Source organism: Cavia porcellus, unplaced genomic scaffold, assembly GCF_034190915.1.
Source record: "Cavia porcellus strain 051 isolate PalLab524CR breed Dunkin Hartley unplaced genomic scaffold, mCavPor4.1 scaffold_12, whole genome shotgun sequence".
Taxonomy (NCBI): domain Eukaryota; kingdom Metazoa; phylum Chordata; class Mammalia; order Rodentia; family Caviidae; genus Cavia; species Cavia porcellus.
This window is the reverse complement of record NW_026947495.1, coordinates 9,741,975-9,765,069: the sequence shown is the minus strand read 5'-3', so window position 1 is coordinate 9,765,069 and position 23,095 is coordinate 9,741,975. Positions and strand designations below refer to the sequence as shown.

The following is a 23,095-nucleotide window of genomic DNA, read 5'->3' as shown; positions in this document are numbered from 1 at the left end:
GGCTGGTGGCGATCAGCAGGCAATGAGAGGTGCCCACGTGAGGGGACAGCAATAAGAGCTGGGGGCCAGAGAGTTTGTGCAACCAGAAAGCAAAGCTGTCCTCACCCACATGGGATACCGGGGGAGCAGGGCATGACCCAGTCCCGGTCATCTCTCACTGGCCCCTCAGTCCCTCCCCAGTCCTAGAGACTCTGGCCAGCTAGCTGGGCACCCTGGTGGTGCAAGGACAGGGGACATGGAACCCCAGGCAGGAGCCTCACTCTCCCAATCTGCAGGGTCTCTCCATTAACATGAACCCAGAGACTCTCAGGAGTTTTTAGGGGTCACCTCCAGAGAGGAAAACCTAACACAGTGGCCACTGGTTCCCTTTTGGTCCCATCCTCGATCTTGACCTGGGGTTTCCTCACTGTACCCAAAAGCTCAGAAGCCCACCCTGCTGGTCTTGGCTCTGGCCACTCTCTGCCACCTACATGCACTCCCCCAGCACCTGCCACGGGGAGCCCCTGGCCAGGACTCAGGCTCACGCTTCTACTCCTTGGAAGCACACACCACAAACTACCCTCGGACTCTCTCAGACCAAGCACCCTGCAGCCTGCAGCTTGCAAGGACTCTGGTTCTCTTCGCTCATCAGCACGACAGCAGCTCAGTCCCATCTCTTCCGGTGACACCAGCCTGAAGGCCTTGGCCAGACCTTCTATTCCACCCTGGGTGCCAGAGCCGAAGGTTACAGCCAGGATATAGATGGTAGAATGTGGGCACCAGGACAACCCAGCCTCCTCTGCCCACTGGGTGGGGCCTACTACAGACAGCACGTCTTCAAAGGCTGGAGCCCCACCCTTGGCCACAGCCCTTCTGCCCATCTGTCCCAAGCTGTAGGCAGAGCCCCACCTGTTCTCCCTCAGCTTGGGTGCTATTCTCAGCTCCTGCCTGGATGCTGGTGTAAACAGAGCGGGATCAGCTCCTCCAGCACAGCAGCCTCCTGCCCACCCCTCGTCTCCAGCTTCCAGGCTCCACTGGGAACACTCAGGCGCAGGAAGAAAACTGACCACTCAGGCAGTACCCAGCAGAGCTAAGGGTCCAGGATGTCAGGACAGGGTTCCACCCATACCCATCTATCCCCAGGTCAAGTAAAGGTATGAGCTGGCTGTTTATGGGCATCTCCACACTCCTTGTTAGAAAACCCTGTCTCTCCAGCAATGCTAGGCAATGCCAGGCCAGCTCTTCATGTCACCTCCTTCAAGCAGCCCTCCCTGACTCCACCCAGGCACAAGGACAGCATTTGTCCCTCTGGACACTCTGGCCCCTTTTTTGCACATCTGCTTCTGTCTGCAACCCAGACATGCAACCAGGTTACCCACACAGGGATCAGAGTCCTCAGTCTCCACTCCTGCAACTAAGTGGTACCTGAGAGGTGTCTACCTACACTTCTCCGCTACTACCTGGGATGTTATTGCTGTTTCTGTTATCAAAGCAGTGCATGTGGCCAGGCATGGCGGCACATATCTGTAACCCCAGCTACCTGAGGCAGGAAGATGGAGTGCTCATGGGTGCTCGACTAGACTCTTTATTTATTTTTAGTTTAATGAGAAAAAAAATTAAACATAACAAAAAACAGAGTTTCAAAACAGGCCAGAGTAACAACAATTAATACACTGTGTATTGCTATATTCATAAGAGCTGTTTGAAGAAAAGATATAGGCATGGAATAATTCTATCTTTAAAACAAAAAAAGGGCAAAGCTCCCACTCCAGCCTGCCTACCAAAATGAGGCACAGCACGGGGAAGTCACCTCAGGTCCAGGGTCCTGGTGCTACATTTGGGGCCTCCTGCCTTGGCCTGGGCTGGTCAGTGTCTAGACACGAGGGCACCACCAGGCGTGTACCCCCAAACCAGACAGCTCTGCCACACCCCTGCCTCTGGCCTGACTCTGCTCTTCACCCAGTCCTACTCCTCATCTGGCCCTGGCCCTGAGCCCAGTCCTGCCCCCTCAGCTTGCTGCTCGGCCGGAGACTGCTGCTGATGTCCCCAGTGCTGATGTTCCCAGTGCCCCAGCCCTCGAGGCCAGCGGCCAACTCAAAAGGACAATGCAGAGGCAGCCAGAGAACAGACTGTCACTGACCTGTACCCTCAGAAGGCTCCAACCCAGTATCCCTTTGTGAGAAGGTCCTGGAGTGGCAGCCAGGCCCGCTCCAAAGACTCCAGAAGAGCTGAAGCAGTGAACCCAAGGAGCCCCACAGGAACGAGGGCAGAGGTCCCCAGACCCGAATGCCAACACTTGAAGCTCTCTGTGCCTGCTGCCCCTGGGCTGGGTCCTAGCTGCCCCCTCCACTCAGGGCCTCTTCCCCAGAAAAGACACAGCCCCGTGGTAGGAGTCTTGAGCAGCCAGCCAGAGATGCCCAGCACAGGCCCAGGCCAGAAGAGGGGCACAGGTGCTCTGGACCCCCTCACCTTTCATCCTCCCACACCTCATCATTTGGAGCCCAGGCTTCACCACTGATGGCCAAGGTTCCAGCCCTGGCCCAGCACAGGGCTGAGTCTACAAGACAAGACACTCTTGACCTTCAGTGTCCTCCATGTGAAATGAGAAGCCCACCCTCAATCTAACACTCAGAATCCCTGTCCCACTGCCCATCTGAGGCCCTAGGCACCTCCACACTCAGGGGTACAGGGGCAGCCTCCCAGTCTCCCAGCATGGAGGACAGGGTGATCCTTGAGGGCAGTGTTTCTGTCCTCACTGCTGAGCATGGTCTCCCAGCGCTGACTCAGCACTCCCAGCCAGGCCCAAAGCCCATACCCCTGCCTTGGGGAAGCTTCTGCCCCAGGCAGCCCGGGATTGGCTCCCAGGAGCAGGGCTATCCCCAGGTCCTCAAGAGGGCCCCTTGGCTGCAGCCTACTGCAGGCACCCAACCAGGAGGACAGGGTGAGGCTGGTCATCTGGGGGAGAGTGTCATTCCAGCTGGCCAGGCCTGCTTCCAGACTCTGCTTCAGAGGCCCTGGAAGAGGAGGGGACACCAAGAAACAAACTCTTGGCTTAGAGTGTACATCACAAAAAGAACAATATTTGGGCCCTGTTCCGGGTTCAGCAAATGCATCCAACTAATTCCATTTCTCTCTTCAGAGCAAGGCTCAGCTCACACTCCTGGCTACTTGCTCATCCTCGTATCACCTCCCAGGCCACTGGCACCCCCGACTCTCCCAGTCCTCCTCTGGAGGTAACAAGTGTTACATTCGAGCACCTTCTCTCCCCAACCTCGGGGACTCAGGGAGCAGTCAGGTCGGCTTTGTTTGACCTGAGACAGAGGCGCCCTGACTCCCATGGGCACTGAGGTCCCCTGCATCTCGCTTCCCTCCCAGAGTCCCTGCGTGTGCCCAGCTTTGGGAAGCCCACCTCTGTGGGGTCACCTCTTCCTCTGCTGTGTCTGCCTCCCCAGGGGTCAAGGGTCTCACTCCCACTCCCAACATAGCCAGGTGCTGTGACAAAGGCAGCCCACACACTGGTTTTCATGTGAAACCCAGAAAAGCTCTCTTCATTCTCCAGCACCCCACTATTGGGGCTGAACCCAGGGGTGCTCTTTCCTCTTCCGCTGAGCTCCAGCCCCAGGCTTTTTTTTTTTTTTTTTTTTGGTACCAGGGATTGAACTCCTGACCACGCACTTGCCAAGCAGGTGCTTATGCCACTGAGCTAAATCCCCAGCACTAGGCCTTTTAATTCTGAGGCAGAATCTCACTAAATTACCTCGTCTGACCTCAAGCTTGCAAGTCTCCCGCCTCGGCCCCCACAGCAGCTGCAGTTAGCATGGGCCACTATGCAATCTTCCCTGTGCTCTTTAATGGTCACTTCTCCTTGCACCTTCTTCTCTTTCCCTGAATTCCCTGAACAGGCAGGTAGACAGCAGCAGGTTCGGGCCCAATCTGTGACCCAGAAGGAAAGAAATTCAGGGTTTCCCGGAGTCTTTCCAGGTTCTCATCTGCCCAGTAGAACCTTACTTCAGTACTGTCTAGGTCACAGGCCACAAAGACAAAAATGGCAGCAAGTGACTCACAAAGACTCTGGCAACTCGCACAGCTCCGGGAGGATGCCAGCACAGCCCCATCCTCCTGAGCCCCCGAACTCAGCAGCCTGGCTGCTGCCGTCATACATCCCAGGAGAGAAGTCCTCAGGTCGTCCTGGTCCCCGGTCCCCAGACCCCAGAGGCAGACACCCAGGCTCCATGGCCTTGGTCTCCAAGCCTGCTCTTCTGATGCACATCTGGCTTCCCCACTGGATGGACAGCCAGACAGACAGACAGACGATTTGCCCCTTACCTACCCCTCCCCCAAGCCGTTCCCTCCCCCATTTCAATCCAGGTCCAGCTCAGAGAACTCTGACTTCCCTCCTTGGGAAGGCGATGCCACCACCTCCCAATTTAGCTTTTTCAGTCTCCACAGGGAAGAAAAGAAAATGTGACAGGAGTTCAATTTCAAGAAATCAGTACGAGCACAGACAAACGCAAACCCCACTGTGGCATGTTCCTGTGGGCTACCGCAGGCTTTCCCAAGGTCTCCCTGGGGCCGAGCACAGCCATCAGCTCACCAAAGGCCAGGTTCTAGCCAGGTGCTTTGCCATGGCCAAGGCGAGGCCAAGGCCCAAGACCATAGGGTGAAATGCTCCCATCCCACTGCAGAGAAGGAAATGAGCTCAGAGAAGGCAAGCAATTTGCTCAAGGCCACACAGCAAATTCCCACCTCTCTCCGAGAGTCAAGAGTCAACGCCTTTTAATTCTTCCCACATGCTCTGAATCTTCCTCTTTCCCTTTCTCTCATTCACTCTTTTCTCCCCTTGCCCGCCTGCCAACAGTCTTTGGGCCACATCAGCAGCCCTATTCACCCCATCACACATATCTGGTCCCAAAGGACAAACTGGCTGACATGTAGTAAGACAGCTGATGCCACACCAGGCCAGAGAAACGGAACCCACAGATTGGGCAGGTGGCAAACAGGGTCCCCTTGAGCCCCCTCTCTTGGCCCAGGCTCACTGAGGCCCAGGTATGTTGGCAGGAGTCCTAGGGAGGGGTGAGCTGACCAAAGGATCCAAACAAAGCAGCCAGCGCTGCCAGGAAAAAGGCTGAGCTGGCACAGGCTCTTCTGTCACCCGTCCCTTTCCAGCCCTGAAGTCTCCAGGCAAACTCCAGCCACTGATCCTGCAGAAGCACAGCCTGCTCACCAGCCCTAAGCCTCCGCCCACACCACAGCCTGAGACTCCCTCACCATCCTACCCAGCAGGCTACACCTGCAGCCAGGCTCCCCAGGCTGACAGGGCCACTCGGCCTCTCATGACCTCACCAGCTCCCCACAGGAGCACCAGACACCCAGTTCCCATCCAGGTCAATGGCCAGTCCCTCGGTGCTTGGGGTGCCATGAAGAAGAAACGGATCCACCTACCTGTTTTCCAGGCCCAGCACAACCACCCTGCTTCGTGTCACCCTGAGCCCAAGCAGGCCAAGAAGCAGGCACTCACATCACAGAGCAGACACAAGGTTATTTGTCCTCCAGCCCCTCCTCCAGCAGGGTCACCAGCCCATGACCCCAGCCCTGACAGGTGGATTCCAGGGTCACAGCCTTCCCCTGACCCTCTGTTCTTTCCTGGAAATGCCTTGATTCTCTGGGCACTCAGGACCTCACCACCTCCTCCTCTTCTTCCTCCTCCTTCTCCTCCTACTCCTCTTCCTCCTCCTCAGAAAGCCAGAGGCTCCCAAGGCCCAGGTCAGCAGAGCAGAGTCTTCTACTGGGCCCAGCCTGTGAGACAGAATGATGTCTCAGAAGTTACCTGAGGAAGAACAGCTGGCCAGGTCAACCTCCCACCCTACACTCACACTTTCCAGTCATCCCTAGTGAGCACTGGAATCCTGCATCTCTGCTGCCAGAAATGCGCCGCCACCCACTGCTGCCTTCCCTGACCTCGAACCAGCTTACCTGCACCCCCTCTGCCAGGCCCCACACCTGCCCAGGCCCAATGCACGGCACATAGGGAGCCCAGCCTGGGAAGGGCACTGTGCGTGGGGCAGGGAATTCTGGGCTAGAGGCGGATTTCTTTCCAGGTGACGCCTATGGCACCCAGCACCCCAGCCCACAGTGGCCAGAATACAAGGCAAGCAGACAGGATAGGCGTGACAAGATGCCAACACACACAAAGCAAGGAGCACATGTGGAGAGCCAGAAGAGCCCCCAGCAAAGGTGCCTTGTGGCTCTGAGGAGGGGAAGCCTGTGTGCTCTGGGCCCATCCAGTGGGAAACCCTTCCAGACCAGGCTCCGTCCCTCAGCACAGGCCCTCAGGAGCATGGTGGAAGGAGCCCAAATGCCCACCCATGGACACCCTAAGGCAGTCCTCAGCACTCCAGGCCTCGTGCCTACTGTGCCCTGCGCCCTGAGCCCATAGGCCTCACAGTCTGAGCCCTCTCCTCCCCTGCTGTGACCCTAATCCTGCTCATCTGTGCCACAGGATCTGGGTCAACAAGTGAGGCAAAGGCTGAGAGCAGAGGTGAGAGCTCGGGGAAGAGGCTCCCTGGCAAATCGCACTGCCCACCCCCTCTGCCCTGCCAATCAGCAACTCATACCGGCTGCCAGCTTTGAAAGCCCTCTGCAGAACAGCAAGGCTGACTCCTATCTGACATCTGATCTGACACTTGGCCTCAGACAATCACAAGAGCCTGGTTCCCAGTAGGGTCAGGGCCCACTACACCCTGGGTTGTCGCTCATCTGGGGAGGCAGGCAAGGTGTGAGTCATCCCAGGATGTGAGAAGCAGGGTGGAATCAGCACCCACTAGTTTAAACTGTGTTGAACGCTGCAGTCACAGGATCCCTCCCCCTACCCTCTGTACCCTGAATGAAGCCCAGTCAGCCCCCGGGCCTCACCAGCAGCTGTCTCTCCAATGCCTGAAGAAGCTGTACAATATATCCCTACAGGCAAGACATACAGCTGGCCCTGGGGTCTGCATCCTGATTCAACCAACCCAGCATCAAACTATTCCAAAAGAATTCCATCTGTGCTGAGCATATACAGACTATCTGTCATCATTCTGTTCTAAACAATGCAATATCACAACTATTTGCCATGAATAGTCATTATATTAGGCGCCATACAGCACCTAAAGAAGAAAGAATGCAGGAGGATGATCCTGGGTGATAGGCAAATATATGTCACTTTCTAGAGGGGACTTGAGCATTGGTATCTACAAGGACGTGAAGACAATTAGTCAACAACACTGAGGTCAAAGATACATTCACAGCACCCACTGGGCGCCCAGCTCGGGGTGTGGACGGCACAGTGCCCCCACGAGGCAGGACCTACCCTCAAGAGCAGATGCACAGCCTGGGCCGGTCCCGGGGCTACCCACCAGGAAGCATTTCCTGTGCGTCTGTGTGTGGTCCATACCATGATTATTTTCCCCCAATAAGATTTTTAAAATGGGGCTGGGGATTTAGCTCAGTGGCATAAGCGCCTGCCTGGCAAGTGCGAGGTCGTGAGTTCGATCGCCAGTACCGCAAAAAAAAAAAAAAAAAAAAAAAAGATTTTTAAAATGATACAAACATTGCTATTATTTTGCAAAAGGGACATTGTAGCAATGACCAAAACAAAAACATACAAGATATAATTTCAAAATAGTGTTTCCTTAGAAGGAATAAATTGGATATAGTTTTTCTTCTTTGAGAACACCACACCTCCTTACGTGCACACCAGACCCCAGATGGAGTTCCCCAATTTGTCTAAGGGAGGACAGCTCTGGGGTTAGACCTCCACTCAGCCACAAGTCTCCAAAACCCTTTGCTGGGCCCAACCCACAAGCTCACCCCACAACATAGTGACCCATAGGCCGGCAGCATCGCTAGCCCAAGCCTCAGTTTCTCCTCTGACTGAAAGAGTCTCCTAATGGCCTCACTCTCGGAGCGCAGTGACAGCTGGGGCAGAAATGCTGTAACCCATTCTTCTGCTATCAAGTCCTAGATGACAGCTTCCCTTGGGGCAAGAACCTGCCTTCCACGCCTCAGTCACAGCCCTGACCCTTGTCAGCCACTGGCTATGTCCAATGCTATAGTCTGGTTAGAGGAGGCAGCCTCTGTGAGGGGAGAAGCCTGCGGGCCAAGCTTCCCACAAGGTAAGTCCCGCTCATGGTCAGGGACCTAACCCTACACAAGGGCTCCGGGACCCTGCCCTGGGTGGCAGCATCCATCCCCAAGTGGTTCCTCTCCATCTTCCCAATGACCTTCATGACAGGTATTATTAACCCTAATTCAGATAGGCTCAGAGAGGTCAGCACAACTGGCCCAAGGCTAAGAATGCAGGGGGATTCAGTCCTAGTTCTCTAAAGCCTGAATCCTTCCACTCCGCCATGCCTCTGCTTGCTGTGGAATCTGATGAGTGCCCTGCCCAGTCTGTGGCATCTTTGGCACCTTCCTCCTCATCCTTTAGCCCCTCCAAACCCCTTTCTCCCACACACTGGGCAGGAGAGCCTGCTGCTGGGCCCTACACAAACATCCACCTGAGCTGCGCATCTTCTGGGCCAGCCGCCTTCCATGTTTTTAAGGTTTGTGTCCTTTTCTTTGCAGTTTTAATCCGGAAAGGAGACTTGCCAAAGAGACAGCTTTAGAAAAACACAACACATCAGGCATCAGATAGGAAGCTTCCCATGGCCTCCGCCCAGCCCCCAAACACATCTGAAATCTCAGCGCCCGTTGGGCCTCACGTCCTAAGTGTGCTTCTGCTGTCCTGCTCCTGCTGCTACTGAATACAAGAGTCACTCACACAGAGCCCACCTTCCCAGCCAGGGCAGCAGCTCTGCCAGGCCAGGCAGGGGCTTGGTCTGTCAGGGTCCCCTCCTCCTGCCACAGTGCCCAGCACATACTGAGTGCTCAATACTCATGTAGATAAATGATCAACTACTCAAACGCCACAGACACTCTGCCAAAGGTGAAAAGTAAAGAGGAGAAAGAAGTAAGTTTTGTCCCAACAGTCACAGAATACACCTAGAGGAGTCGAGATTCATCCAAAAGGGTCTGACTCTTGAGTCCAAACCTTGTACCTGTCACAGATCACCTCTCTTTCTTTTTTTTTCTCTCTCTCTCACACACACACCCACCCCAGGCCTAAGACAACACCCAAAACCCCAAGCAGCTCAGGGCTCAGCAGGGATTATCTGTCTGCAGAGGCCCATAATGGACACTGCACTGCAGGCAGACGGGGGATGTGGGGACAGAGGCTCCCCACAGGACCTCGGCAGCCCCGCCTGCCCACAGAGCGGGCATGCAGGGAGCACCTGCTACAAACCATGCACCTGTCCTGTGAGCAGCACACACACGGACAGGAAAGCTCGGCACTCAGCTTAAACCAGAAAAGGAGCTCGGGAAGGCCTAGCCCCTGGACCTCCGTCCCAAGGCCAGTGGGGGGAACCCAGAGCCTGCGTCCCCTCTGCCACTCTCCACACGGTGTCAGGCCAGACTGAAGACCTAACAGGAGGACTGAGGAGCGGTGAGGCAAAGGCCCTGGCTAACAGCAGGAGGAAGGAACAGAAAACTCTCCTCATTTTGTCCAGTCACGCAGCATACAAGAAACAAGCTGTTCCTGAATTCCCTGTCCGGGAGCAAAGGCTTGGTTAGATGCCAGAGAGCAAAAGAAACACCCCAAGGGGCAATCTGTGAGGATGGGGAGGGCACTCGGTCAGGCTGGGCTCCTCCGAATCCCAGGGGCACACAAACTAAATCACATCTGGCTCCAGTGTCCCCCGCAGCCAGCCCTGTTCTCCAGACATCCTCAGCATCCCCAACTCCTCCTCCATGCCCTGGCCCATCCTGTCCCTGCCCCTGTCCCTGTCCCTCCTGAGCACCTTCTCCTTCCCAGCAAGCTGCCCTGCTACACAAAGCAGTGTGCCTAGCTCAGTTCCTACCACGAGCCAGCAGGCTGTGCAGCGGACACCCGGGCCTGAAGCCTCAGGAAGAGAGGGGGTCTCGCTTCCAAGCTCTCCATGCCCACTCGCCTGAGCCAGTACCCACAGAGCACCTACGCACACCAGGTCAGGGCGAAGGTGCAGGAGCCCTCTCCTGGGGCCATGAACCATGGACAGAAATAACCTCGAAGCTAATCCAAGGCCTAGGTGAGTCAGGGGGAAGAGGCCAAGTGCAGAGACAGGCAGAAGCCGACGAAAAGACAACCTGGGGGTAGGAATGGGGGACAAGGAAAAGGCCTCAGACACTCAGAGAAGAGATGGACACGCAGATGGAAAGGAAGACAGGAGGACAGCAATATTGGGCTAGGGCTGGGAAGGGGGAGGCCATGCAAACTCAGGAGCCTGTGGACTCCTAAGCTGCATGACTGAAGCCCGTCTGCTCCCCCACAGACCCCTGTGCACCCAACTTTCAGGGTTGTGTGAACTTTCCGAGGACAGACTGAGTGTACAACAGGCCCAGCTCCTATTGTTAGGCGGACATGACTGCTACTCAGGACCACAAAGAGGAATGCAGTACAGGGCACAGCCAAGCCTCTGAATCTTATAAATAACCACTGCCACCCCTTCCCTCAGGGAGCATCTACTCAGCCTGGCAGCACTGCACTGTGCTGCCAGGGGCCTCCCTCCAGCTGGTGCTCCCCACTGATCCTCCTGCACCCTTCCCAGCATGCTCAGGGCTGGTCAGCCACGAGGGACAGGCAGAGGACACACTCCGGGCCAAGAGGGCCTTCTGTCTCCTCACTGGCCAGGCTCCACCAGCACAGGAACAGCCTCCTCATGCTCTCCCCACCAGAACTCCTGTGCCAGTCCTTCAGGGGCCAGCAGGCCAGATTCCACCCCCACCCCAGCTGTCCTTTTCCCCAGCCACACCACCCCCGGGGGCCAGCCTGCCAACCTCTAATCCTCTCTGTCACCTGACCCAGGGTCCGCCCTGAATTAGCTCTGCCCAGCCACCCTTCTGAGGTCCAAAAATGGACACAGTCATTTATAGAGGGTCCGACAAGCCAAATGCAATGGGAAGATGACCTCATGATGCCCACAGGCCTGCGCCCCTTGCACAAACTCTGCAACCCCATCACATTGCGAGTATCTAGGCAGTGAGGAGTGGTGGGACGAGACCTTAGGAGAGTAAGCACCATGCAGGACAGGGCACAGGAACCCCGTCAGGGCCAGGATCGGGGACTCAGCCTAGGACGTAGCACCTGGCTCATATCCAGAAAGGACCTGATGAGGTAGAAGTGGAGAGTGGTCAGAACACAAACCAGCCCAGCTCTAAGCTGCTTCATTAGTTTAAAAGTATTCACTAAGCACCAACAGGGCCAGAAGAGTGCCCAAAGCGGGTCCACACCTGCCACACCAGCAGTGGAGGCAGATGAATTGATGGGTGACAACAACCCAGGATCCAGGCAGGCTCATGCAGGACAGCTGGTCTCCTGATCCCCACAGAGCCCTTGGAACAAAGGGCAGGCTGCCCTTGACCATGCTGTCACCCTCCGAGTCTTGGGGGACTTCTGAAATGAGAGGGAAGGTAGAAAATCGGGGGAGAAGAGATAATGAGCAGCAGGGCCCTTCCAGCACAGCTCCTGCTGTTTGTGGTCAGGAAACACCCACTCATGGCAACATGAAAAGTGTGACGGTCCCCTTATCCATTGATCTGACCAAGGCGGCATGGGGACAGTGGCAGGGCTGCTTGTACCACAACGGGGACTGAGGTCCCATTAGCAATGGGTGTTAGACGAGTCCTGAACATCACAAGATGCTGAGGCAGCAGCCCAGCTAGCAGCATCCAGGGTGTGACAAATGCAGATTCTGAGCATGCAAGGCATACAGAAGAAGTTGGAGTGGGCTGAGGTGAGAGGCTTCCCGAAGCGGGCCTTGCAGTCACCCAGGAAGGGAAGAGATGAAAGGTTACTTTCTGAGACAGCCACGATGCCTGACATATGTTGCCCTGGCCTCTGACGCTGGAGGCCCCTGCCTGGTACTCACTGGGCAGAGAGCAGCTGTGGCACTGAGCAACTGCAGTTGCAGGCCTGAACAGAGCCAGCATCCATAGCCCACCAGCTGTCGGCCAAGTGGCCAAGGCCATGGAACAGAGACCAGTGATACACAGTCCACGCTTTTTGCCCCTAGGACAATACCAAAGATGCTGCCGCAGAGAAATGCAGCAAGGGCAGAGGATAGCGATGGGGAGGCAGGGAGAAATCAAACATAGAGGGGTACGCTTGTCTCTGTGGCCCTGTATTTTCCCGGCAGCCCTTTGGGAGCAGAGTGCAGGCTCCAGCCCAGGCACTTAGATGGATTACCCAGCCACAGGGCAGGGTGGGAGCGCAAGGGTGACCGAAATCTCCCCAGGCCCCTGCCAGCTCTGCCTGGGACTCTACCCCTTCTCCTGTGGAGGGAAGGTGCAGGTCTGGCCAGATCTGGTGCTGGGTGGACAGCCCTCCACTCCACACACACACACACACACCTTCTTGGCTAGCAAAACAAGGATGAGCAGCAGGGCTTCGAAGAAGTCGCAGGGAAAGCCCTCCCTCTCCCATCACGTGGCCCCATCCTTAGGGAGCCCCAGGTCTCAGCAGCAAAAGTCGTTGTTTATAAACAGCCACAAGGCCGGCGGGGAAAGGCCTAAATGCCCCACGTCCCCACCCGGCCCCACCACAGGGCACTGGGAGAATTACCCTAGCAGAAACAGGGACTCTGCAATCTCAGATTTGAGAGTCGGAACCAGCAGGGGAAGTGGCGTCAGCAGCAGCTGGCGTGATCCAATTCAATCAACCAGAGATGGCTTGGGATAAAAAGCCAACCGGGCGAGGACCCCAGCCCCCAACCCCCGCATTTCCTGCACGGTCAGGGTGCCCAGCGTCAGCCTGGAGTCGCTCCGGCGAAGAAGGGTTCGGATTTCCTGCGGCGCCCCCCAACCCCAGTCTCCTTACCCGCCCGCCACCACCCTCTCCCCAGCCGCCGGAAACGCGCGACCCCGGCTCGGGTGAGGGCACCTTCTCCGAGTTGCGCAGCCTTCTGCCGCGGAGGAGCCAGGCAGGAGTTCGCAGGCAACGGGCAGCTCTGGGAAGGAAACCCGATCCCTGCTTTGGCCCGCGGGGAAGGAGAGAAGCAGCCCGGGGTCGCGGGCGCGCGGAGGCACCAGGGTGGGGAGCTGAGCTCTGTCCGACCACCCCGGGCCTGGAGAGCCAGGATCGCAGCCTGGCCTCCAGCCTCTGGGCCCCGAGCCCCACGGTGGAGCCCGGGGCGCGGCTGCCCCTTCCCCGCGGGGCGGCCGCGAAGGCGCAGGGCGCGGGGCGGGGAGCACAGCGCGCCGGCTGGGGCTGCCGCAGCCCAGGGACCCAGGCAACGCTGGCCGACGGGCAGGCCGCCCAGCGGTGCGGGCAGCGGCTCCGGCTCGCTCACCTTCTCCTGCGCGCGGGTCAGCTTCTTCTGCACATTGCTGGCGATCTTCCCCGCCGTCACCCCCTTGCTGCCCATCTCTGCCATCGCGGCGCCGGCCTCGCGTGGGGTGGGCGCAGGTCTTGCGCAGGGAGGCCAAGCCTGGCCGCGCGTCCGGCTCCGGCTCCGGCTCCGGCTCCGGCTTCGGCGCCGCTGCACGCCGCGCACTGGGCTGCCCGAAGACTGCGGGGCGGAGCGAGCGCCTGGCCGGCGGGGGCGCCGCGGCCGCACGGGGCGGAGGCCGGGCCTCCGCGGGGGTCAGCACCCCCTACCCTCCCCTTGCAGACCCGACTCTGCCTTTTAAAGAGCCACTCCCGGCGCCTGGACCGTAAGGGCGGGGAGGAGGAGCGGCACGCGCCGCGCTGCGGCGGAGGGGACTCCCCCGGCGCTCCGGCGACGCCACCCTGGGGCGGGGACTCTCTCCACAGTCCGGGTCCAGCACCGCCCAGACCCGACGCTCGGTCCTCCTCTTCAGCAGGCCCCTCCTGCGGCGCAGGAAAGGAGGCCAGGTGGAGGCGGAGAGTGATTTCAAAAGTCACAGATAATGCACAGCGGCAGTTACAGGGCCCTGGCATCCAACAGCCACTAACGGGAGCGAGGCCCAAGAGCGCGGCTCTTCCCAGGCTCCACATCCACAACCCAGGCCCAGGGCTCCATCCTCCCTGCCCGGATAAATGGGCATCTCTGGGCGCCTTGGGCAGATCTCCACATCTCTTTCCTGCACGCTTAGCCTTTGGCCAGTTCGTCCCACTTTGCTGGTAATAATTATAACAATGATCTAAAGTGTGTGCCTTGTGTCTGGCCTGTGGTTTGATAGGCATTGACTTACTCAGTGTCCGGACAGCTCCACAAGGTAGGTGTTATTATTCTCCTTTTACGGAATAGATACCAAGAGTCCTGGTGCAAGACTTCTGACCACATCCCAGACCTTCCACCACTATACACCGGCTTGTTTCCTAATTCCCACAGAAGGGGATCATTACTGATGGAGAGAAGGTTATTCTTGGTCAGTTTTGCCAACACATGAATGGCATTCCCGTTGTACACCGGAGCCCAGGAGATTCCAAAATCATGGATGCTCAAGTCTGTCAGATGTAATGGCTCAGTTTTTGCATATAAGCTATACATGTCTTCTAAGTGCCTTAAATCATCTCTAGATGACTTTTAATAATGCATGCAATGCCACGTAAAACTTGTACTGTTTAGGGAATAATCACAAGAAAAAAATTTGCTCATGTTGAGTACAGAGCAGTATTTCCCCTGAATATTTTTGATGCTGGAATGAGAAATCTAGAGAGGACCAACTGTAATAAATGTGTACAGTCTTCCTATACCCAAACCCACTGTCCCCCAAAACCTCACTGGCTGTGAAGGGTTGGCAGGGCAGTGCTGCCTGGAAGTGTCAGAGAACTGGGGTGCTGTGCTGGACAGTGATGAATGCTGCCGCGAAGGCCCAGATGCATCCCCTCAGAGACAGTGTCCTTTCCTGCAGTAAAAGGAGCCTCAAGGACCTGGGGTCTGCAGACTGGGGCTCTGCAGACAGCACTCCAGTCCCTCCTGCCAACAGAGACGCTGGGCCCCAGGAATGGTGGGATCAGGCTGCAGTCAGAAAGGCCCATCTCTTTGCTGGCAGGTGGGCCTCCTGCAGGCTCTTTGGCCATTCCTGTTTCTTCCACTGGGACCTCCCATTCAGCCTACTACTGCTTCTGTTCCATAAAATGACAGACTTCAGCACAGCAGCTGTGTCACAAGTGAAAGTCAGATGGATCACAGATAGACCACAAAAATCTAGCCCTGAAAAGGCCACGACCCTGCACTTACTTATGTACCCCCACATCCAGTCTGAACTGGCCTGGCTCCTCCTGAAAGCACAGCATGCTGTCACCCACTGTCTGGTTCTAAGTGTAGGATTGTCAACCATGTTCTCAAAGCAAACGCTTCCAACACTCCTCTGAGGAAACAAGGAAATGAGCAGTTGTCAAGCCCTATCACAGTAAGCCCCAGGTAAGAGCAACTGCTTCTACTCCACTGGACTTTGGTGCTTCAGAATACCACTTGACACAAAAATTGGAAGCAACTGAAATGTTTGTCAGCAGGATAAGGTCAGCTTCGACAGCACAGCAACCAGAGGGGCCACTAGGAAATCATCAGGATCAACCATTCTGCAGAGCAGCATGAGAACGGAGCTAGCAGTATAATTATGAATGAAGAGGGACGACAGAAAATTGTGCATGTACATCCTTACAGTCATGTCACAATAGACACAGGCATTAGAATCAAAGACTCAAAAGCAGTTATGCATTAGAACAAAAATCACCAAGATAGTCACACTGTTTAACCCCATAATCTCAAGGCTAGGAACTAATTTTAAAAATTCAACAAAGTTTTGAATACACAAATGGGCTATCATATTAGTTAGAGAAGCACAAATACTGAAAATATCCTAAATATTACCATCTGAATGCTGTGTGAGTAATGAAGCTATGGGATGGATATGAGATGGATATGAAGCTATGAGATGTTTGCTGAAGCAGTAATGCTTTTGAAGTCCCTAGTGATGGAGAAATATGTTAGCAATGGAATAATGTGGGGCATTAAATTATAGAGGGTGCAGTGCTACACAGCCAACATGTGATCCATCTCTCTGAGGAGACTAATTGAGAGAGGGACTTTTTTCCTGCTTTATTTTTATTTTCCCAACTTTCTTTATGTCCTACTTTTGTCATCAGACAAAGATGCTATTAAAAAATACAAAATGAAATGAGGAAACAGTCTCCTAGGACATTAGTTTGGAGACCACAATTGGAGAACACAGACAGAAAACTCAGGAGTCAGCATGTGGGCTATGTGTCCAAATTGGAGGGTTAGAGAAACGATGTTTACGTATTTGTTCATGTATTTGTATTTAAGAGACTTCATTTTTTAGGACAGTTTTAGGTTCACAACAAAATTGGTGGAAGGTACAGAGATTTCTCGTATACCTGCTGCCCTCACATGTGGGTAGCCGCCCTCCCTATGGACACCGCACACCAGTGCAGCATGTTTATTACAACTGATGAACCTACGTTGACAAATCATTATTCCCCAAAGTGTACACTGTGGTTCACCCTTGCTAATGTATATTTTACAGGTTTGGGCAAATGTCTAATGATTTATATTTACCACCATAGTATCCCAGAGTGATTCGCTACCCTGAATATCCCCTGTGATTCACCTGTTCACTGTCCCTGCACCTCAACCCCTTTTACCTTCTCTGTTGTTTTGTCTCTTCCAGAATATCATGTAGTTGGAATCACATAGCCTGTAACCTTTTCAGATTGGCTTCTTTGGCTTAGTAATAGACATTAAATTTTCTCCATGTCTTTTCATACCTTGAGAGCTCATTCCCTTTTGGCACCAAATGTTCTATTGTCTGGATTTACCACATTTTATCTACTTATCTGTTGAAGGACAACTTGATTGTCTCTAAATTTGGACAATTATGAATAAAGCTGCTATCCAGGTATCATGTGGGTATAAGTTTCAGAATCCTTTGATAAATTCCAAGGTATATGATTGAATGATTAAGCATGTGTTTAAGTGTTATAAGGAGCTGCTTGTCTCTCAGAGTGGCAGAATCATTTTGCATTCCCACCAGCAAACAATGAGAGTTCCTGTTGCTCCATCCATGCCCTTGCCAGCATTTGGTATTGATGGTGTCTCGGACTTGAGCCACTCTAATACATGTACATTGGTGTTTGGTTGTTTGGGAAACATTTTTCAACCATGAGGATACAGGCAAATCAAGGGCAGCTCTTCTTTCCCTTGGAGACAAAACCACATTCCCCTACATTTCATTTATAATGCAAGATTTGAGGAAGAGGTTCTAAGCTACCAATATCACCATCAGCATCAGTAGCATCATTTTATCTTATGAAATAAAGTTGTCGTGTTTGTTAAAGGTGGATTTACCGAAGGCACTTGGCTCATAGGTCTTGTACTGAGACTGGTCAGCTCATAGGTCACCTCCAGGCTCTAGGGTAGACCATGTCTGTATCTCTTTCCTGGGACATCAAGCTTCACCCCTTGCCCAGGATCCAAAAGAACCTACAAGCAGAACCAAATCATAAGTGTGATAGGCTATCCAAGAAGGGATCCCTGACTCAAATGATATTTAACTCTCTCTGGTGTAAAATACCACCACTCTTAAATTCCATGATATTGTAGAAAGGGCAGTTAGACTTGAGATCACAAGTCAGCTCTTATTTGACACGTTCCCTTCCTTGAATATGTTGCATAAATGGTTTATAGTGAATTGGTAACTGGTGGTCAACTTAAACACCAGCTGGGCTGAATCAGCGTGGTACTGAGTGTAAATGGCCCACTTGAAGACTGTTGCCAGAATCAAAGGAGACCTGGGGAGGGACAGTAGCATTGTGGGTTCTCCTAAATGTTGATATTTGGCATCAATGGTTCTTCTGGAGGAGCTTGTCATGCTGGCTTCCCTGATATGAACTCAGCTATTATCATCAGAGGAACTCAGGACCTTGTTGCTGAGAATGGTTGAGATCTACTTTGGGAAAGCTTTGGTCTTTACTGTGTGCATCACTTCCTAGCTCTGGAGGGGAAGACATGTGCTGGTTAATCTCCAGGAGAAGCTTGTCACACTGGCTTCCTGATGTGAACTTGGCTGTTCTCATCACTGAAGGAGCTCGGGACCTCATTGTTGCTGAGGATGACTCTGGTACTTTCCAGGAGAGCCCTGGTCCTTATTTTGAGTGTCACTTTTTGGCTCTAGTACAGAACACTCAGCCTGTTGGTGCTGATCTGTCACCTGCTGGCATAGACTTTCTAGCTTCCATCACTGAACTTTGGATCTTCCCAGTACAGATCCATTAAATAGATGTGTGCTGTTCAATCTCCAGGAGAAGCTTGTTACGCTGGCCTCCCTGATGTGAACCCAGCCGTTCTCATTGTCAGAGGAGCTTGGGACCTCAGTGTCACTGAGGATAGCTGTGGTACTTTTCTCTGGTCCTTATTCTGAGCATTGTTTCTTGATCTTTAACTCTTTGCTCTTTGTGGTGTAAAATGCCACCACTCCTAAATTCCATGAGTGTTGAGCATTTGGCCTGTTGGCACAGATCCATCACCCTGTTGGAATAGACTTTCTAGCTTCCACTGCTGACCTCCCAGCACAGATCCGTGAAACAGATTTGCATCATTGCCATGGGCTCTTGGTTTCCAGCTGGACTCATACAGGTGATCACCATGGGATCCAGGCCCTCATCTGGATTTTCCAGGTCTTTAGTGTTGTGGACAGATTTCCTGTGCTTTCTTTGTATTTGACTCCTTGGGTGACCATGATAGGTAGTACTATAAATTATGTGTCTTATATGTAATTGCTCTACTTGCAACCCCTGATGGGAACACTGTTCAAATCTCATCTATAACCTGGGGAGAAATCACCCTCTTTATACTACTGTGGAAGTAATGAACAATATATATCTATCAAGCCCTTGGAATAGTTCAAGTAACACTGTAAATAAGAATTACATATATTAGACAGGACATATTATAAATTTGTTTTTCTCTGCTAATTGTCCTGCTGTCTTTGGCAAGCCTCCCTTGTGAATAAACTACAGTTTACATATGGTTGTAGTTTCCCCCAAAGGATTATGTACTGGAAGCTTGGTGCCTAAGCATTCAGAAATGATAGATCCACAGGGGTTAGTATAGTTCTCACAGGACCAGATTGTTTTAAAGCAAGGCCTCTCCATATGTTCACCCTTTCTATGTGTGGCTGTTTCTGTTTCCACTTCTCTGCTATGCAATAATGAAGCCTGAAGGCCTTCACCAGAGGCTAAGCCAATGAGACTGCCCAATCTTAGACTGTTAGCTTATAAAACTTCTTTTTATTATAAATTACTAAGCACCAGGTACTCAGTAACAGCAACAGAAAACAGGCTGTGATGGTATAGTTTGATGAACCTTGACCCTTGCTCCTGGGCTCAAGGGATAAGTACATGACCCAAGCAAACCCATTAAGCGTCTTTTCTGGGCTAACCTATGCTTGTAAGACCTGAAGTTCCTCATGCCACTAGACTTGCAAAGTTGGGAGGATGGTAGTCTAAAGCTACTGGAAGCCAGCTTGTGTACCATGTGAAACATCTAGAAGTAGAAGTCAACAAGAGTAGAGACAAAAAGATAGAATGAAGGACTTTGTATGAGAACTTGGTCCAGTCATGCTTGAATACTGCCTACTGTCACCTTCGACTATCCAGTTACATTTTTTCTTGCTAAATTCAATTTGACATCACTTGTAATCAAAAGAGACATGAGTATTATGCATCATCATAATAATGTTTTTCTGGGTGATAACCCCAGTGCATTCCTAATTTTACAGGTATTTCCAAGTTAGTCTCTCCAAATGCCTCCATCTGGCCCATCTGCATTGATGAAAGGGTCCAAAGTGGGAAAGTTTTGAGTGATTTGGAAAAAAATATAATTACACCTGGAAAGCAGATATAAACCAGGACCATTTTGGGCAAATGGAAACACATGAATACCTGACACTGTGAGTTTGGATTTTAAATGTTCCTCCCAAGGCTCATGTGTTAGAGTCTTGTGCCTGATACAATGGTGTTCAGAGATAGAGTTTTGGGAGATATTTGGATCATGAGGGCTCTAATCACATGAATGGATTCATCCATTTGTGGACTCATTGCTTAACAGGCTTTATAAAAACTTGTCTCAATCTCTGTCTCCGTCTATGTCTGTCTTTCTGTCTTTTTGTCTGTCTCTCTCTGTCTCTCTGTCTCTCTCTCTCTCTCTCTCTCTCTCTCTCTCTCTCTCTCTCTCTCTCTCCCCACACACTCTACTTCCTGTCACCATGAGATGAGTGAGCTTCTTCTCTACCATACTTTTCCACCATGATGCTCTTCATGGCCACAATCTAATTGGACTAAAACCATGAACCAAAACAAACCTCTTCTCCTTTAAGTTGATTTTCTCAGATATTTTGTTCCAGTGATGGAAAGTTGCCTAATGTTAGGAGATGAGTGTGGGAGTTAAGAAGGATCTCAAGTAAAAGGCTGAGAACATGCAGTTCATTATACGTTCAGGTTGTTGCTGCACATTGACATCTGTACCTCTTTGCATGGCCTGTCCAGGCCCTTTGAGATTATGTAGGCAGAGAAGGGAGGGCAGCCTTCCAGAGAACCCTCAGAAAGGACTTTTTCTCACCCCACACTCTGAGGCTTCCAAACCTACTGACCCAGATGTATGGGTCCAATTTCACCAGCCCTGTAGGGGGAGCCTGCTGAATAGGCCAGTTACTAGGCCACCAACTAGTTTCAGCATATTAACAAGGCTTCTGGTGACAAGTAGACTAGTTTTTTCTTTTTGCCACCAGAGGTTAAAGTCTTCAAGAGCACAAAGAAATGTCTCAGTATGACAGCTGGCTTGTTTTCCCTGCATGTCTTAAAATCTTTGATGATTTCTGAGTGGCACTTTGTTTAATAAGCCATTTGGGGCAGGGTAGAGTCTACAAAGATAGTTATTGTAAATTGTCTAGGGAGCACTGACAAAACCAAAGCCTGGCATCTTACTTCTAAAAGGTGTGGTTAAAGGGTAGTAGATTAAACAGAGAAAAACAGCGACAGTTTGGGCTTTAGGCTAGGAGACTCTGAATCCATCGGTATTATACATGTGGCCCTGGGCCAGTCACTCTGCTCCCTGTAAATGAAGCAGCAATACTTGCCAGGCCAAGCAGTTGTTGAGATTTAGAGGTGAGGTAAGCTAAGCAGCTCCTGGCCCTGGGCTGATCAGACCTTTGTAAATGGTAACTATTATCATAACATCTAGTCTCTTAGTCAGTCTCTTACGGGGCCCACATTGCCAGTTAGACACCATGGGCTGACTTTTGCCAGCTTTACAGATGGGTAAATAGAGGTACAGGAAAGCAAATAGCACTTTGCCCAGTACTGCTTCAATAAATCAAGGCTTGGTTCCTATAGAGGTAAGATTTGAGCCTTTGAAAATGCTCCCTAAAATTCTACTGGAATTGTCTCTGTATTTCCACCCCTGAAAATGGCTTACTAGAGCAAATGCAGATACAGAGCTCCACAGTGTGTTCTTAAGCCTTTTGTCATGGTGGCCTGTTGGTGGTGGTACTGCAGATTGAATCTAGGGCCTTCACACTGAGCTATATCCTCAGACCTTGTTTTCTAACTTCTAGTTTGAGAGGGAATCTTAGTCACAAATTACCCAGACTGGGCTCGAACTTGTGATTCTCCTTTCCTCAGTCTCAGAGTGCTGGAGTGACAGTTATGCTCCACCATATCTGTCTGGCTTTTAAGTATTTCTAGAGCTTCATTAATCTATAAACAAATTAACATGCTATCAGGCATCTAACAGGACCAGCTGGCTCCTTGAATCTGGACTTCATTTACAGGATATAAGTTCGCCTTTAGGAAAGCAGTTGCAGGGGACACAGCAGAGCTTATATCGGTTTGCACCCTGTAGAGCACTGGAGACTATATTAGAAGGTAAAAGACAGTAATGCTCCTAGTGACAAGTAAAGTGATAAAAGGTTGAAATCAATATAAGTGTTTAATCATGGGTTGGTTAAGAAAACTAGTTTTGACTGCGGCCCTTCCAGGGGGAGAACCAGCAGCATCTCCTGAGATTCACGCCATGCTGGAACTTAGGACTCTGGGAAGCCAAGCAAGCACCTCCCCTCCCTGGTAAGTGTTGGTGGTCTGGCAGACTGTGGCCCTTCCAGGGGGAGAACCAGCAGCAGCTCCTAGATCTGCACCATGTTGGAATTTAGGACGTTGTGAAACCAAACGACCATCCTGCCTCCCTGCTAAGCAATAGTGAACATACTGCTACATGGCCTACAGTCAAATATCCCACTTCCCCTATCCCCTTCTCCTCCTCTGCCTCGCCCATTAGCAAATGGGAACCAGATATCTGAGCGTCTCCTGGGAGGTTGAGCATAGCAAATAAGAGGGACTTCCCTCTACCATCTCTTTGAAGGCAAATATTTTTATTACTGTTTTGCTCTTTTCTGATTAATGGTACTGCTCTATTCAATATTCTGTTTTGATAAGTTCTATAGTGTTCTATATTTCATCTCATTTTGATATACGTGATTGAAAGAACAACTATTATAAAGATAACAAAATATACTGTGATACCTATTACTGTTATCCCGGTAACCTGCTGTGAAGTTCTGTACCAATTTCACTGTATGATCTTAGTTGGCTTTATTCTGACTTGTTCTGTTGTATACTTTCAAAATTAAAAAAAAAAAGAAAAAAGAAAACTAGTTTTGGGCCAGGGATTTAGCTCAGCAGCATAAGCACCTGCCTGGCAAGTGCAGGTCATGTGTTCAATTCCTGGTACCAAAAAAAAAAAAAAAGAAAAAAGCTAGTTTCTAAATTTTGACGTCTCTGTATTTTGAATGCTAAGCTACTGTTAAAAATTGATAAACAAGTTGGACGTGAAGGCACATACCTATAATCCCAGCACTCAAGAGGCTGAGGCAGGAGGATTACTGTGCGTTTGAGGCCAGCCTAAACTGCACAAGACTTTGTTTCAAAAAAAAACAGTTTGATGAATAAGACTTCAAAAAAAATTGTGGGGAGATGGCAGGGTCTTGTTACATAGCTCAGGCTGGTCTTGAATTCACTATG

The 23,095-nt window shown here is 51.9% G+C and overlaps 1 protein-coding gene across 28 annotated transcripts in view; it reads right to left on the bottom strand.

The window, feature by feature from the left end:
* The window catches only part of Bin1 (bridging integrator 1), a 69,628-nt gene extending 55,831 nt beyond the window's left edge, over window positions 1-13,797 (bottom strand). For 5 of the 28 annotated variants that reach the window (XM_063258853.1, XM_063258857.1, XM_063258849.1 and 2 more), the window contains exon 1: window positions 13,383-13,793. In XM_063258853.1, the coding sequence (XP_063114923.1) occupies window positions 13,383-13,466 (84 nt within the window). In that variant the 5' untranslated portion in view covers window positions 13,467-13,793. Of the gene's footprint in view, window positions 1-13,382 lie in introns of all 28 variants that reach the window. The other 23 variants (XM_063258840.1, XM_063258841.1, XM_063258844.1 and 20 more) reach the window with 9 other exon arrangements.
* Between the last annotated feature and the right edge of the window lie 9,298 nt (window positions 13,798-23,095).